The 13,658-nt window shown below is 48.8% G+C and overlaps 5 protein-coding genes across 5 annotated transcripts; 2 read left to right on the top strand and 3 right to left on the bottom strand.

The window, feature by feature from the left end:
- Window positions 1-11: 11 nt before the first annotated feature.
- Window positions 12-816, bottom strand: BO95DRAFT_442923 (mitochondrial 54S ribosomal protein bL32m). Its single transcript, XM_025586558.1, has 2 exons — window positions 369-816; window positions 12-305 (listed from the first exon to the last, which is right to left on the bottom strand). Exons 1-2 carry the CDS (start codon window positions 724-726, stop codon window positions 268-270), a joined length of 396 nt encoding a protein of 131 aa, XP_025442061.1. The 5' UTR covers window positions 727-816; the 3' UTR covers window positions 12-267.
- A 150-nt stretch (window positions 817-966) lies between these two features.
- aspD (septin aspD) lies at window positions 967-3,008 on the top strand. Its single transcript, XM_025586557.1, has 6 exons — window positions 967-1,391; window positions 1,460-1,588; window positions 1,649-1,730; window positions 1,788-1,925; window positions 1,981-2,194; window positions 2,247-3,008. Exons 1-6 carry the CDS (start codon window positions 1,262-1,264, stop codon window positions 2,583-2,585), a joined length of 1,032 nt encoding a protein of 343 aa, XP_025442060.1. The 5' UTR covers window positions 967-1,261; the 3' UTR covers window positions 2,586-3,008.
- Window positions 3,009-3,069: 61 nt separating this feature from the next.
- On the bottom strand, window positions 3,070-6,121 carry BO95DRAFT_453284 (uncharacterized protein; the record flags this gene model as incomplete). The annotated part of the gene is made up of 10 exons (XM_025588198.1): window positions 3,070-3,342; window positions 3,427-3,629; window positions 3,764-3,874; window positions 4,064-4,163; window positions 4,482-4,506; window positions 4,567-4,677; window positions 4,752-5,031; window positions 5,090-5,525; window positions 5,583-5,838; window positions 6,072-6,121. The coding sequence occupies 10 exons, from the start codon at window positions 6,119-6,121 to the stop codon at window positions 3,070-3,072; spliced, it is 1,845 nt and encodes a 614-aa protein (XP_025442059.1).
- Window positions 6,122-6,527: 406 nt separating this feature from the next.
- Window positions 6,528-8,373, bottom strand: BO95DRAFT_482268 (putative DUF814 domain protein). The gene is made up of 5 exons (XM_025590239.1): window positions 8,097-8,373; window positions 7,826-8,007; window positions 7,720-7,759; window positions 7,457-7,584; window positions 6,528-7,377 (listed from the first exon to the last, which is right to left on the bottom strand). The coding sequence occupies exons 2-5, from the start codon at window positions 7,896-7,898 to the stop codon at window positions 6,977-6,979; spliced, it is 642 nt and encodes a 213-aa protein (XP_025442058.1). The 5' UTR covers window positions 7,899-8,007; window positions 8,097-8,373; the 3' UTR covers window positions 6,528-6,976.
- A 2,116-nt stretch (window positions 8,374-10,489) lies between these two features.
- Window positions 10,490-12,226, top strand: BO95DRAFT_463816 (uncharacterized protein; the record flags this gene model as incomplete). The annotated part of the gene is made up of 2 exons (XM_025589012.1): window positions 10,490-10,552; window positions 11,924-12,226. The coding sequence occupies 2 exons, from the start codon at window positions 10,490-10,492 to the stop codon at window positions 12,224-12,226; spliced, it is 366 nt and encodes a 121-aa protein (XP_025442057.1).
- Between the last annotated feature and the right edge of the window lie 1,432 nt (window positions 12,227-13,658).

Below are 13,658 nucleotides of genomic sequence, written 5' to 3'. Positions count from 1 at the left end.
TTTTACCACCACCAATTCCTATTTCAAATGGGTCCAACGAATTGAAGGACATACACAATACGATCCGTAAGGTACACAGTAACATGAAGATGATGGAAATTTAAAAGAAACAAAAAGTGGAATAGAACATGAACCCTTAGTTGGACCAAACGCCGAATGCCATGCAGCATTTTATCCTACACATCATATGGACCCGATAATTATACAATCCCAGCCAAACATAATTCAAGCATCTATCATCACTTCGAGCCACCTCGTCTGTTCGCTTCATTCGGTATTTTTGCGACCCCATTGCTTCTTAATACCTGACGATGGAATTAACTGATGAGATGGGCTCCCAAGTCACTTTTTAAGGTAGTCACACTTACTAGCAACACAATGCGGGCACAGCACATGTGAGCGCTTGATTTGACCACACCCCGAACAGGTGCTAAGACTCTTGACATCTTTCAATGCTTTGCCGGCCATCTGCCTATGACGTTTCTTCATATGGGAGGTCTTCTTCTTCGGGACGGCGCGGAGAACGGATTCCCAGATATCAGACAAGAGTCCAGGGATGTTGAGCGTGAATGCGGCCGGTCTCAAGAGAGACTGCGACACGGCGGAGGCATTGAGTGTGAATTGGGACCAGCGTCCGACTGCGGCGTTGGCGAGAGCCGGCGAAAGTGAACCGGCCGGGGACAGCCCCTGGGCGAATAGACGGGAGGGAAACAGTCGCAAGGACATTGGGACGCTGAGGACGATCTGGATGAGGGGGTTGTAAAGGAGCACACAGGACGGGGGCAGCGTCAGGACTGATAGGCAAGCGGATTCAATGCGGAAACAAATAAATCTTCAATTGAAGCTTCAGATTGGCGGCGAATGGCCCGATTGGGGTCTGGAGAGCCGCTAATCTGAATCTGGACTAGCGGTCTCCCCCTGAGTCGCGACAACAACGGCAATCCAAAGGGAACAACTTAAGGGGAATGCATCCACTGCATCAGTCCGTCTTTCCCTCCCTCTCTCTCTCTCGCTTGTTTGCTTCATCAGTCTTGTTCCTTCCTAGAACTCACTCCTCCTGCCTTGGCCCTTCGTTGAAGGATTGCTGTTCGTCTCTCGTTTTAACCTTGGACTCGCCCACTGCTTCTCCCTTCCCCTCCCCCACCGACACTTTGTTGGAGGTTGCTACTCCTACTATCTAGATACCAATCTACTATCTACGACCACTATCAGCCCATTCTCCACCTCCCCTCCTTCTCCATCTTCTCTCTCTTCCAGCACCATGGCTGCCGCGGCGAATTCCACCCCTGCGTCGGTCTTTCCTCGTAGTCATGTCGGTTTCGATAGTATCACTTCTCAGATTGAGCGAAAGCTGTTGAAACGTGGATTTCAGTTCAATGTGATGTGCGTCGGTGAGTTGCAGCACGTCTGAGCATAGTCTCAATCCTGGCATACGACTGGCATTGATATATATGAATAGGACAAACCGGCCTGGGAAAGTCGACCTTGATCAACACTATCTTCGCTTCTCACCTGATCGACTCCAAAGGTCGCCTGGCCCCTAACGAACCCGTTCGTTCAACAACCGAAATCCAAACTGTCTCGCACAGTATGTTCCTCACTTTTCGCTAATAAGCCCGACCATAAGACTAATGATCGGTTTCCCAAGTCATTGAGGAGAATGGCGTGCGTCTCAGGCTAAACATCGTCGACACCCCGGGCTACGGCGATCAGGTCAACAATGACAGATGGTAAAGCAACCGAGAAATTTCAGCCACGAAAGCCGAACTAACAAATATTGTGATCAGCTGGGATCCTATTGTGAAGTACATCAAGGATCAACACTCCGCATATCTCCGAAAGGAGCTTACTGCTCAACGTGACCGCTATATTCAAGACACCCGCATCCACTGCTGCTTGTTCTTCATCCAGCCATCTGGCCATGCGTGAGTATAGTGACCTTAGGCTTGATCTTACAGAAACTGATGGAGTACCAACTAGTCTCAAGCCCATCGACATTGTCGTCCTAAAGAAGCTCTCTGACGTGGTCAACGTGGTTCCCGTCATCGCTAAAGCCGACTCGCTTACTCTCGAGGAACGCCAGGCATTCAAGGAAAGAATTAAGGAGGAGTTCGCCTTCCACAATCTGAAAATGTACCCCTATGACAACGATGAGCTTGATGACGAAGAGCGTGCAGTCAATGCTCAAATCAAGGTCAGTAACCGCCTCGGGTCTCATGGCGCCTCCCGTTCTAATGTCCGTGTAGGACATCATTCCATTCGCTGTAGTTGGTAGCGAAAGAACGATCGTCGTCAATGGCCAGCAAGTTCGCGGCCGCCAAAACCGCTGGGGTGTCATCAACGTGGAGGATGAGAATCACTGCGAATTCGTCTATCTCCGAAACTTCCTTACCCGCACCCATCTTCAGGACCTTATCGAGACGACAAGCCAGATTCACTACGAGACATTCCGTGCTAAGCAACTTCTGGCACTCAAGGAGAGCAGTGCTGCTGGCGGCCATCCTGGTAGCAGCCGGCCCATTAGTCCTTCGGCCGACAGGGAGCTTAGCCGTAACTCGCAACGCATGACCATGAATGGCTATTGATATGTCTGAGCATTTCGCTTGCCCTTGCTTCTTTGCGTGGATGAAACATGGGCAGTGAGCCCAATTAGGGTAACTTTCTTCCTTTTCTTTCCTTAATGTTTTAATCTCATAGCACCAACTTCGTCTCGGCATGCTTCTACAGATATCCTGTTTAACTTTATAATTCCTTGATCGTACCCGTCGTCACTTGAACAATTCTATTTGTGAGGAAGTGGCATAACTACCTCGTGATTTTCTATGGACTTTTCGTCGCAGATCAACTGAAAGCTAGCAACGAAGCGCTAAACATCGATCGTATCGTCGTTTCATGTATCTATTTATCTTGGCTCCAGTGAGACGAATGATTGTAGGATCGCTTCATGCAGAAGGTCGGAAGGCAATGTAAAAATTCCGGTGGTTCTGAGCTAAATTAATAACAATGAGCAGATAAGTATTGAAGTCGTTATGTGCGTCTATAAGATACAGCGTAAATGAGGGTCTCGCACTATTGCTGGGCGCCGAATTTATCACCGTCGACAATGAAGTCCCTCAACTCAGCATAAGCTTTCTCAAGGTCATCATTGACGACGACTCTATCATGAGCACCCGGCTCCTTGGCGTATTCGAGCTCATTTTTAGCCTGCGCAAGACGTTTCTTCAAGCTTTCTTCTGTCTCAGTGTTTCTTCCACGCAGTCTCCTCTCCAGCTCCTCCACCGAGGGAGGGGCCAGGAACAAAAAGCGCGCATTGAGATCCGTACGCTTAACCTGCTTCACACCCTGGAGTTAAAAGGAAAATGAGCTGTTAGCGAGGCATTCTCTGAAGTGAACACAATCAGATGAACAGAAGAAGCAGCAACATACTTCCATCTCGATATCAAGAATGCAAATTCTACCCTGCTCGGCGATGTTCTTCACAGCTTGGACACTAGTACCATAGTAATTGCCTCCAAATTGCGCATGTTCAATGAAGCCGTTCTTGCTGACCAAGTCGAGAAAGTCTTCCTTTGTCGTGAAATAGTATTCGCGACCGTCTTGCTCACCCGCACGAGGGCTCCGCGTGGTATCTAAGGAGGCATGCCTTCAGAAATCTATGCCTTTGCGGTTTGGAGAGTGTGTGGGTGCGTGGTTGCGGGGGAATGTCCGGCCACAATCTTACAGCGGCTGGGTAAGAGCCGGGAGGGGGCACCGAAGGACATACGCGAGATTGAGAAGCCGAAGGTGTTCGGATAGTCGGCAAAGAGCCTCTTCAGGAGAGTCGACTTCCCGGTTCCTGACGGTCCTGAGACCACAACTGGGCGGAATTTGTGCACTGCGCGCGCGGTCAATTAAGATTCCACTCGCCCTTGTGAGAAAGGAGAAGCTCACCGGCGCTAGAAGCCATTCTTGAGATGCAATAGGGGTATCTCCGTGAGAAATGATTATACTTTGAGAAAAGTTGTACTCGTGGTGTTGCTAAGCTATTCATGGTATGCAAGACTCTGGTCGGCGTTGAATTGACACTTCAACAAAATAGATGCGGCAGAATATGAGGCGGTGAATCGAAGGCGCATGTGCCGTATGTCGCAAACGGACAGCCTCATGACATAGCTTATCTCATACTATCACGCATACAATTACAGCAAGAGGAGGAATGCGAGTAGAGGCTCAGATGTTATTCACAGAAGTAGTAATTCAATCCGAAAGGCCACAGACTGTTGGTCTCGAATGAATGCGGAACTAGCCTCACGGCTTTGGATGTGCCATTTCCACATTCTGTGACTCCTGCTCCAAGAAGTTGGACCACAACTCCGCCAATGATTCTTTGCTCGCGGTTCCATTGTCAAGAAATTCCGAGGCCAAGGTTTGGCTGCTTGGCGTACGATGCATGGGTGTGCTTGGAAGTCTCAACTTCCCAGAAATGCTCGATGTTCCTGGACGCGCCAGACCAGCCTGCTCACGCTGCTCTATTCAATTCGTTAGTGACCACGAGTATGGTAAGATCACAAAAGAAGAATGGTTGACTAACCATCTGTCCAGCCGAGGAGCGCGGCAATGAGTTGCAAGATCTGGAACTTCTTGGGATCTGACCGATCAAGAGCAAGAAAATGCAGGAGGTGATTCGTTACGATATGTCTAGGAATAGTTAATCAACAGGCAATCCTTCATACGGCCAGCCAAGGACCACAGTCATAGCGCAGAAAACGCACCTGTCGACGTTGTCTTCCGGCTTCCCTTTCTTGAGGAAGCGCAGAGCTTTCGTCAGATGGTCGTTGAGTGTCACCGCTTCGTGCCTGAGCTTCCCTATCAAGAGGTTCTTTTCTTTGACTTCCTTCTCGAATGGCCGAACTCGTTCGAGCTCGCCCTGAGCATCTTGAAGAGATTTCTCGGCGTCGAGGGCTTTCTTCGTTGCCTCTTGAAGACTCTGCTTCAGCTCCTCAAGCTGGGCGTCGGAGTTCTCCACGAGCTCACGAAGTTCCTGTTTGCGCGCTACAAAACATTGGTGGTAATTCAGGAGAAGCATGTTAGAGATAGGGGCTATTCTCACCGGTTTGGATTTCCTGCAAAGCTCGCTGTAGTCCGTCAATTGCAGCCACTTGAGAGTCACGTTCCGTAGATGCTTTCTCGTAGGCATCTTTGACGCTTGCTAGCTGTTCCTCGAGATCTACCACCTTCACTTCAAGGGTTTCCCTAATGGACCGCTCCTCCATAGCAAGGACTTCCCAGTTGTGCATGGCCTCCTTGGCTTGCTCGAACTCTGACTGAAGATAGTTCTCTTGTTCTAGGAGCTCCTCCTTCTCTTTCAACCAATTTTGCTGGGACAGATTTGTACGATCTCGCAAGGTCGAAAGCTCCTGTGACATGTTCCTTCTGTCTTCCGACAACTGCTCGAGCTCGCCACACTTCGCTTGGTATTGATCCTTGATGCTTGTGTTTTCCTCCTCCAATTCATCAATTTTCGATCTAGCCTGTGCAAGCTCTTCCTGTTATGAGTTAGTATGCTTGGGGATAGCATAGGAATGCAAGTGCCGAAGACATACAGCATCTTCCCTCAATCTCTCGCCAAGTTGAGACTTGATTGTATTCACTCTTTCCAGGAGTTTCTGGAACTGCGACTCTGCATGTTCTTTCTTGTTTTCGGCGTCATCTAGCCTCCCCTGTAGAGCTTTCATCTCCGCGTGGTGTTTCGACTGGATTTCCTCCAATGACTTGCGCATGTCTGCCACTTCCGCCCGCAAGGTATCCCGATCCCGAACGAGGGCGTCAAACCGGTCGTTGGACTGGAGAGCCTCGGAGCTGGTGGGATTGCTCCCATGGCCTGTAGGGTTAGTCGGATGGCTGGTCGCAATAAATGTCCGATCGTCAGTCGTCTCAGTCGGTGAATCTCCGGTTGGTTTGTCTCTCTTCGCGCTCTCTTTAGCCGCTGAACCCTCGGTGGTATCAACCTTATTGTTGTCGCTCTCCTGTTCCGTCACATAATCAGCTCAGGTGGGCATTCGGTGTGAAGGGGTAAACGGGGGTGCCCTTACGCTCGGTTGCGCGGGTGCCTCAGTGTCCTCCGGGGCTCGGTCCTGATCATTGCCTTGGTTTTCGTTTGAGGTCTTGCTCTCAATCCCCCTGGGGCCGGTGGTGCCCTTGGCTTTCTTCTTATTCTTTGACTTTGCGCCTGTTGGGAAGTATCAGCGGAAACAACGGGATAAGCTAGAAGAATTACGAATCTGCACAATTGAAGACGAACCTTCAGGCATCTTCACTTTTTTGAGTACCGACGTGACTGAGGCGCGGTTATATCGAAGCTGGTGTTATGGTCATTGAACTTGTTGTACAGGAGTACTATGGTGAGAAACCGACCATAGCTGTCAACATCGCTAGCGCAGGGAGGCTGCTTCCGCAGTCCGCAGCTCTCGCTTAGTTACGCCGAATTACCACACCCAACAGTATGAGCCGGCACCGCGAAGGGGCTAAAAAGGAGTTTCACTCTCTTTGTATGCTGCATCACCTGTGTATTCAGACTCAATTCAATATTCTGCCTAGTTTATTCTACTAAGTTCACATGCAATGCACAGCTTATAAGCACGCTAGGATGACCCTTTAGGTGGACTTCATATCTGCTGCGCTGTGTTGTGGGATAGCGACAGGCTATATGCCAGTGGCCGGCTCCCAGCCACTCTCAGAGCCAGCTCCCCGGCACTGGAACAGGTCGAGTTGAGACACGAGTTAATATGCGTGCTCTGGGCTATGCGCTTCCTAACCATTTGATGTGGAGTTTCGCGACCACGGAACAAGGCCCAGTAACCAACTTCCGTTGTTGCACTTCAAATGGATGCTTCGTGATAAGTACTGAGTTATGTTTTTTCGTCGATAGTATAGCATGCGACAAGCCGACGACGGCCATTGGAGAGACAACATGACAATCCACTGTATGCCTTCTGCTTCACATGAAGTCGTCATAAAAGTCAGCGTCCCGGTCTTGGTTACTGCTGCCTTGAATATTCTCCTCGCTCATGAGGTCATCGTAAGCATGCTCCTTTTGCCATTTCAACTGGTCGCGTTCCCTTCTTTCCAATTTCTCCTTTATGCGTTGCTCCTCTCTCACTTTGCGTTCCTCCTTGTTCTTCTTTTTCAAGAACTCATCTTTCTCGGCTTTAAGATCAGGGAACTTTTCAATGCGGGTTTTGTTCAGGCGATTGACGATAGGGTTTTCTCGCTGTCGGACAAAAACCTTGCGCACCAGTTTGTGGTTATGGAAAGAGACTTGGCCAGCTGCCATGGATCCATCCTTCATCAAATTTGACCACGGTGTATAGATCACTGTGATGTTGTCCTTCTTATTCCCTATAAGGTTGTTTAGTCTCCACCGCTTATTGGCTTGCGGATTCTCATCGGTATCCGTTCCTGACGAAATATGTCTGACCTTCGATTGAATTCGCCTTCGTTAGCTGGGCACAATCTTCGAGAAGCGCCTGCGGAATCCGATCCCATGTTTCTCCATCACGGAGGCGAAGGTACACATGGGCACTAGACAGGTTATCCACATGGAACTAATGACTGAGTTAGGGTGTCTTCGGATGCTAGGTTGCTGCGCGACGAAGAGAGACAAACCCTAGCCGAGACGCAAAAAGATATTAGCTCACTTGGTGCACATTCTCTTATAATCACAGCACAAGGTCAGATTACCAGACATCACTCTCTAATCCAAATTTAATAAGGTCCTCATCTGTTCAAGTCAAATATTAGAGTCTCGGCACAGCACAATCTGTTGAATAAAGGAAAACCATCATACTTTCGAATTTATCCTTTCCAACATAGATAAAGGCTGCGGGTTGAACCACATCTGATGTGAAATAGTAAACCATTCTGCCAGACAGTTCACCGGATTTTGGAACTAAGAAGCAGACTGGAGCTGTCGCTGCTGCAAGGAGATAGCGGGGCGAAAGAATTCCGGGGACAATCACCGACTCGGAACTAATGAAGTAGTTAGTTGACAGAACATGTGATTAGTCATCTTTTTTTTTCTAACTACTCAGTAATACTCGAGTAAATGGCTAACTTACTACTTACTAACTTGCTAACTTGCTTAACGAACTAAGTTATGATTGATCAGTTACTCGAGCATGTTGGACGAATGCCTGAATGAGTCACGAGGAAATGAAGCATAAGCTGCCGCCGCCTATATGCGATTTCTCATTCACAGATTCACAAGCTTGACTATCTGTATGGTTATAATGTTCTTCAGAAGGCATAGAGAAAGGAAGGTCAATAAACTTTCTGTGATCAGGTTGGCTCCAATTGATTGTACGGGGGAATTGAATGGTGCTTGATGCACTGTCCTGTCTATTGAAGGCAACAATTGACTGGGGTCTGGCTACCTCCTGAATCAACCTAGCATGTCTTGAAGTTACCGTCCAATGGCAGAGTGTTTAATCAAACTTCGTCGCAAGACTTCCGTGGGGCTACCGGAGCCAACACGACCACAATATTCGTCATACAATCTTTGGGGCTCGATGATACTGGCTAAGTAAAGGCTGGAAGCTTGCGTCAAGAGACAGTAGCATCGTGACTGTGTTAAGAGGACGCAGGCTGACTGACTACCAAATCTTAACTTCAAAAATGGTTCCTTACGCAAGTGCAGTTGCACGTCAATTGACCACCAAACTGCTGTTATTGTACCTCGACGGCCAATTAGTTGAGTCCATTTTGGGGGGGGTCGATTATACGGGCAGCGACGTGTTCTAACCTATATCTTGGCAAGAAAAGAGAAGGCTGTACAAACTGCCAGGAAGTACGGAGTACTTGCATACACACTAGGAAGTTGGAATTAAGTGATACAATTCACAACAGGGCAAACGGCCTCAGCTGCAGAAGACATGGGTAAATCAATCAATCAGCGACCTAGAACGAAGGTAAGAAGCGCGTCAAGTAGGCCTAAGGGCTGTCACTAGAATGTCTACCTTACTTCGTTTGTTTAGCCAGCATCAATATCATGTCGTGCACCCTTTCCCGAGCTAACTATGCAAGACCGTTGAAGCCATCAGCCATGAACCATACCGACAGCAAACTGCCAGAGTTTTGAGGCCCGTAATCGGCCGGTACGACGGTCGCTTGGAAGTTGGAATGCAGGAAGACCCCTGGTCAGAGTGGCCACTATATACTTTACAGTACATGCATACTTACGTACTTACGTTTGTAAGTACAGACTAGGTACTTAGTTTAGTACTACTAGGTTGCTGCCGATTACATCCACGAGTACTTGCAGGTTTGTTTGTTGTCTGTCGGCGCAGATTAAACTTTGCCCGCCCACAACTGACCGTCGGTGCCTACCTTTTTCATTTTAGCGAGATGAAACAAACATGAATAGGGGAAAGTCAGTCAGTCCTGCCCAATTCCCTTCTTGGAAAGCAGCTACTATGTTCAAAAGATGAGACTTGACTACTGTAGTTAAGGTGCTGCTGCGGCTGCGGCTGCTGCTTGACTACCGGCAGCATTATCGATGCGCTCGATACAGCTTTGCTTGCCAGCCATGTAAGGGTGATTGGTCGCCAATCGCCATTGCGGCATGGATGCGATGGCAATGCGAGTCATTTTCACCAGAACACCCGCCTGCCGCCAACCAAATTGCCTCGCAGGAAACTGCTCGATCCCCACTTATTTTCATGCACCGGACCGGGCGGGTCTGTGGGCGAGTTGTAATTTACACTATACAGTCCTGATTCAGAAGGCAAAGAATCTACTCACTAGTACGAGCACTCAATACTCATCGACCCTAGAAGCTCCGAGCCGCCCGGGAGCAGTCTCCCTTCACTGGGCGGGCTATTCCTCGAATTATCCCGAGCGCATATCGAAAATCAACTCGCTTTGTGAGAGGCTCTAAAAAGGACCGTTTCATGATCCAAATACCACACCTAAGTCGTGTACGGAGTACATATTGTGGTAGTTCACAAACGATTGAGAGTATGCCAATAAAGTGAAGTACTAGAAGCAAGCAGCATGGTGAATGATGAAGGGACTCGCTCTTCTTCCCCTCCCTCTCCCGGTTCATCATCAGGTTGTTCAACCCTCTGTGTTGACAACGTTAGTTACGTAGTTAGTTCGTCCTCCGATAAAGTTTTCCTCGGTTTCCTGATGGACCAACCCGGGTGCTTCGGGCATTGAAAATAGCTATCTTTTCTACTTGAGTAGTTTCTTCTTTTGATTTAGTTTACTTTATTGATTGCCCTGATCAGGTCACCTTTTTCCGGCCGAATCCACCGGCCAGAGAAATTAGCAAGAAGTTTGTAAGAACAAACCAGGTTAACAACCGTGGGCGGAACCACCTGGAGTTACTCATTTTGTGCAAGCGCCGGCTGTGCCTAGGCGGATTACCCGTAGTTACCGGACGTCCACCGATCGGTGGTGGTGGTGTTGATGAATCGTGACTCGTGAGACCGTAACGTAACCACTACAGAGTATGAACCAACTAGATAACCCGACCACAACCATCTACGCGGCTTGTTTCGGCCAGGTTCACAAAGTTCGCAACCCTATCCACTGTACCGTCGAGTTCCACATCTGACCGGACGCCTTTCCCAACTCGAGAATAAACCCAAGGGGAGAAAACCGTTACGCCAAGGGTTAGGTCTCGATGCTGCTACAGCGGGTGAGCCCGTACGAAACCCCACCTGCCACATGGCCAGACAACAAAAGGGGAAAAAAAAATTAAAAGTACAAGAAAAAGAAAAACAGAAAGAAAGAAGGGGAAAGAAAGAAAGAAAGACAGAAAGGCAAGACAAGGACTAGCTTTTTTTTCCACCCTTCCAGTTTTAACATGGGTGATGAAAATTCTAAGAACCTGATTCAGGGCCCGAAAGGGTTAAGGCAGAATAAATGCCTGTGATGCAGTGCATCCATCCAGTACGTAGTAGTTAGTTGGTTAGTTAGCATCGTCAACGGCTAGCAGTAAAGTAAAGCACAAAGTGGTTCCAACGCCTCTTTTGCAACGGTCAAGGAACTCTAATCAAAAGATAGACCAGGGAGGGAGAGAAACCCCCACTGCTTCTCCATCTGTAATCTCCGAATGCTCTAACCCCATCATCATCATACAGCCGATATGCAGTCTAGACTAGGTGCAGCAGACAAAGGATCATGAACAATGCTTGCCCTCATACATTATAAAAAGAAAGAGGGTAAACCAGCCGGGAGGCAAGAGAATGGAGGGCCACTGAACGGTTGCCAACTAAGTACAAGGAAGTACCTCGATGGATCCTATTATTAGGAGTACTTATTCCTATGCATGCCCGTATCTTTATCGGAAGAAGCCTGTGTGTATGTAGTATACAGTTTTCCGGTCGAAAGTCAGTCGATTGATACCTACGGAATAAATAATAGTCTTTGGGTTAATCACAATGTAATTTCAACTATCCTGATTATTTCTTTTCTATTTACCCTACCTACTACGGCTACTACATTCAGATTGTCGAGTACTGCTAAAATACACTACTTACCACCACCATTATGGCCTTGTAAGAGATTCGATCCACGATTGCCCACCGTTTGGACAAGCCAATTTCCCCCCTTCTCCTCTCTACCCCCTCCAACACCCCCCCCCCCCCCCCCCCCCCCCCCCCCCCCCCCCCCCCCCTCCCCCCTCCCACACCCCCCTGCTCCACCTGCTTTGTTAAATTGAGAGGGTCGGAGCTTGCCAAAGACAGTCGTGTCCGTCCAGAAAAAAATTTTCCCTTCTCTGTCGTTCAAGGGCCCAAGAACTTATTTCTATTCCCTGTCTCCCTCCAAATTCAATTTGCGCGCCGCTCATGCTCCGAGCCTGCACCACTCACATCCACTTTCGCTATCTTTATTCTCCCTTCTCCCAGTGTTTTCGAGCCGAACAACTGTCTTGAAATAGGAGCATTTCTCTCCTCAGTTGCCAATGGCGGTTTCAGCGTCGTCTTCTGAGGTGCGGCAGGCCCTGGAGCGTGGCCGGGACGGTCATACCGATAAGGCAACGAATGATACCCTGGAGGCAGCCATTGCAAGCTTATGGGACAAGATAAACACGCAGAAGGATTATGTACTCGATCGCGACGAGTTTGCCCTATTCAACTACTTCATATATCGGTACAAGGGCAACAACGTCGCACAACGGACCGTCGCACGGTTCTGGGATCATTATAAGGGCGACCCAAACGCGGCAGAAAGCAAGACATAAATGTGTTGCGCATTGTGTTCTCTTTTGACTTTGGTCTCTTACCGGCTGCAACCGTATTCTTACCGAGGATGCATCGCAATCGATTCTCCCCGCCCAATTAAGGGTGGCATGATCGATACATTCAGAATCGGACGCTTTTGGACAAGAGGACCTCAAACAAGCCCAGGTCTCGAACATCCGAATAGGACTTCGAGGGTTGTTACTTCACCCACAGCCCTCCGGCAATGAAACTCCAGTGGTCAGGGAAGGAAATTTGAAGAAAAAGAACTCGATGGGAAACCAGCCAAATGGCTTACGGGAGAGCCCTCTATCCGGTGTCATTGTCCCTTGACCCTCGAGCGAACATGAAAACGAAGCGAGGGGACGGATGGTGACTTCTCGAAGCCACCCCGGCGGACGCCGAGTTCGCGTTACCCGACATTCACTCACATTTATTGAGCGGAGTCTCCAACCAACATGAGTGCGGGCAAGCCGGTTCTCGGGTATAGCTGGTCTGGCTTGCACCCAAACCGAGCGCCTCCTTCTCTACCTGCATGTATGACCTTGGTCGCGGAGACTTGTTTCGGGTGCTCGGATATGCTCTTTCTCACCTCCGGGCGCTCGAAATCCATCGCTCCGTGTTCTCGATCATCGATTAGAAATCTTCGGGTCTTACTTCTCCCTTGTTGCGCGGCCCCGCGGGTTGTGGGGTTCCCTTTTTTATAGTGTGCTGCGCACACCTTGAAACATGACATCGATTTATACATTTTTATGCACCTGTTTTGACATAATAATCATGTTCTCTTCTTCCCCTTTCCCTTTCCCGATTATCTCAGGACAATCGATGTATTTTCTAATTATGGCTGGTACCGCTCTTGCTGTACTTTATTACGCTGCATACTTGGTGTCATATAAACCAGAGTTATGTTCTACATATTTCAATATATTCTTGGTCACAGGCAGGGGACACGAAGGACTGATTATCTGAGAAGTCTGTTATACTTTAGGCTCGATCGTATCATTCTCCAGATCACTGTTCCGTATGGGGAACCTATATGCACAAATCGCGGAATACATACGAGTGATGCACGGATGTCCCTTATGTTTCATCTCAAGCGAGACCAAAATTACTGCAGTATGTGCCCATGGTGTCATTATGGAGGCTACAATCCATAAACATGGTGCGTGCATTCCTCCGCCCACATCTTCGCATCGGAAGGCGGGGAAGAATAAATTCGGTACCACAAGGCCCCTCCCTGCTTCGACGGCTTACGGTTAACATGAATAAGGTAACAGCAACAGAGGCCAGGCCTGCGGCATTCAATTGGCTTTCCAGAGAGCACGTTGTGCCCTCAAAGACCATTTCTGCAAGCCAGCCCGATTTTCCACCCTTCAAGCAGTGGACAAGCTCATCGGCAAAGGGTAAGCAGACGTCACTAGGCTGTAGGTGCAG

This window comes from Aspergillus brunneoviolaceus, assembly GCF_003184695.1.
Source record: "Aspergillus brunneoviolaceus CBS 621.78 unplaced genomic scaffold BO95scaffold_35, whole genome shotgun sequence".
NCBI classification, from domain to species: domain Eukaryota; kingdom Fungi; phylum Ascomycota; class Eurotiomycetes; order Eurotiales; family Aspergillaceae; genus Aspergillus; species Aspergillus brunneoviolaceus.
This window is presented reverse-complemented; position numbering and strand designations above follow the sequence as displayed.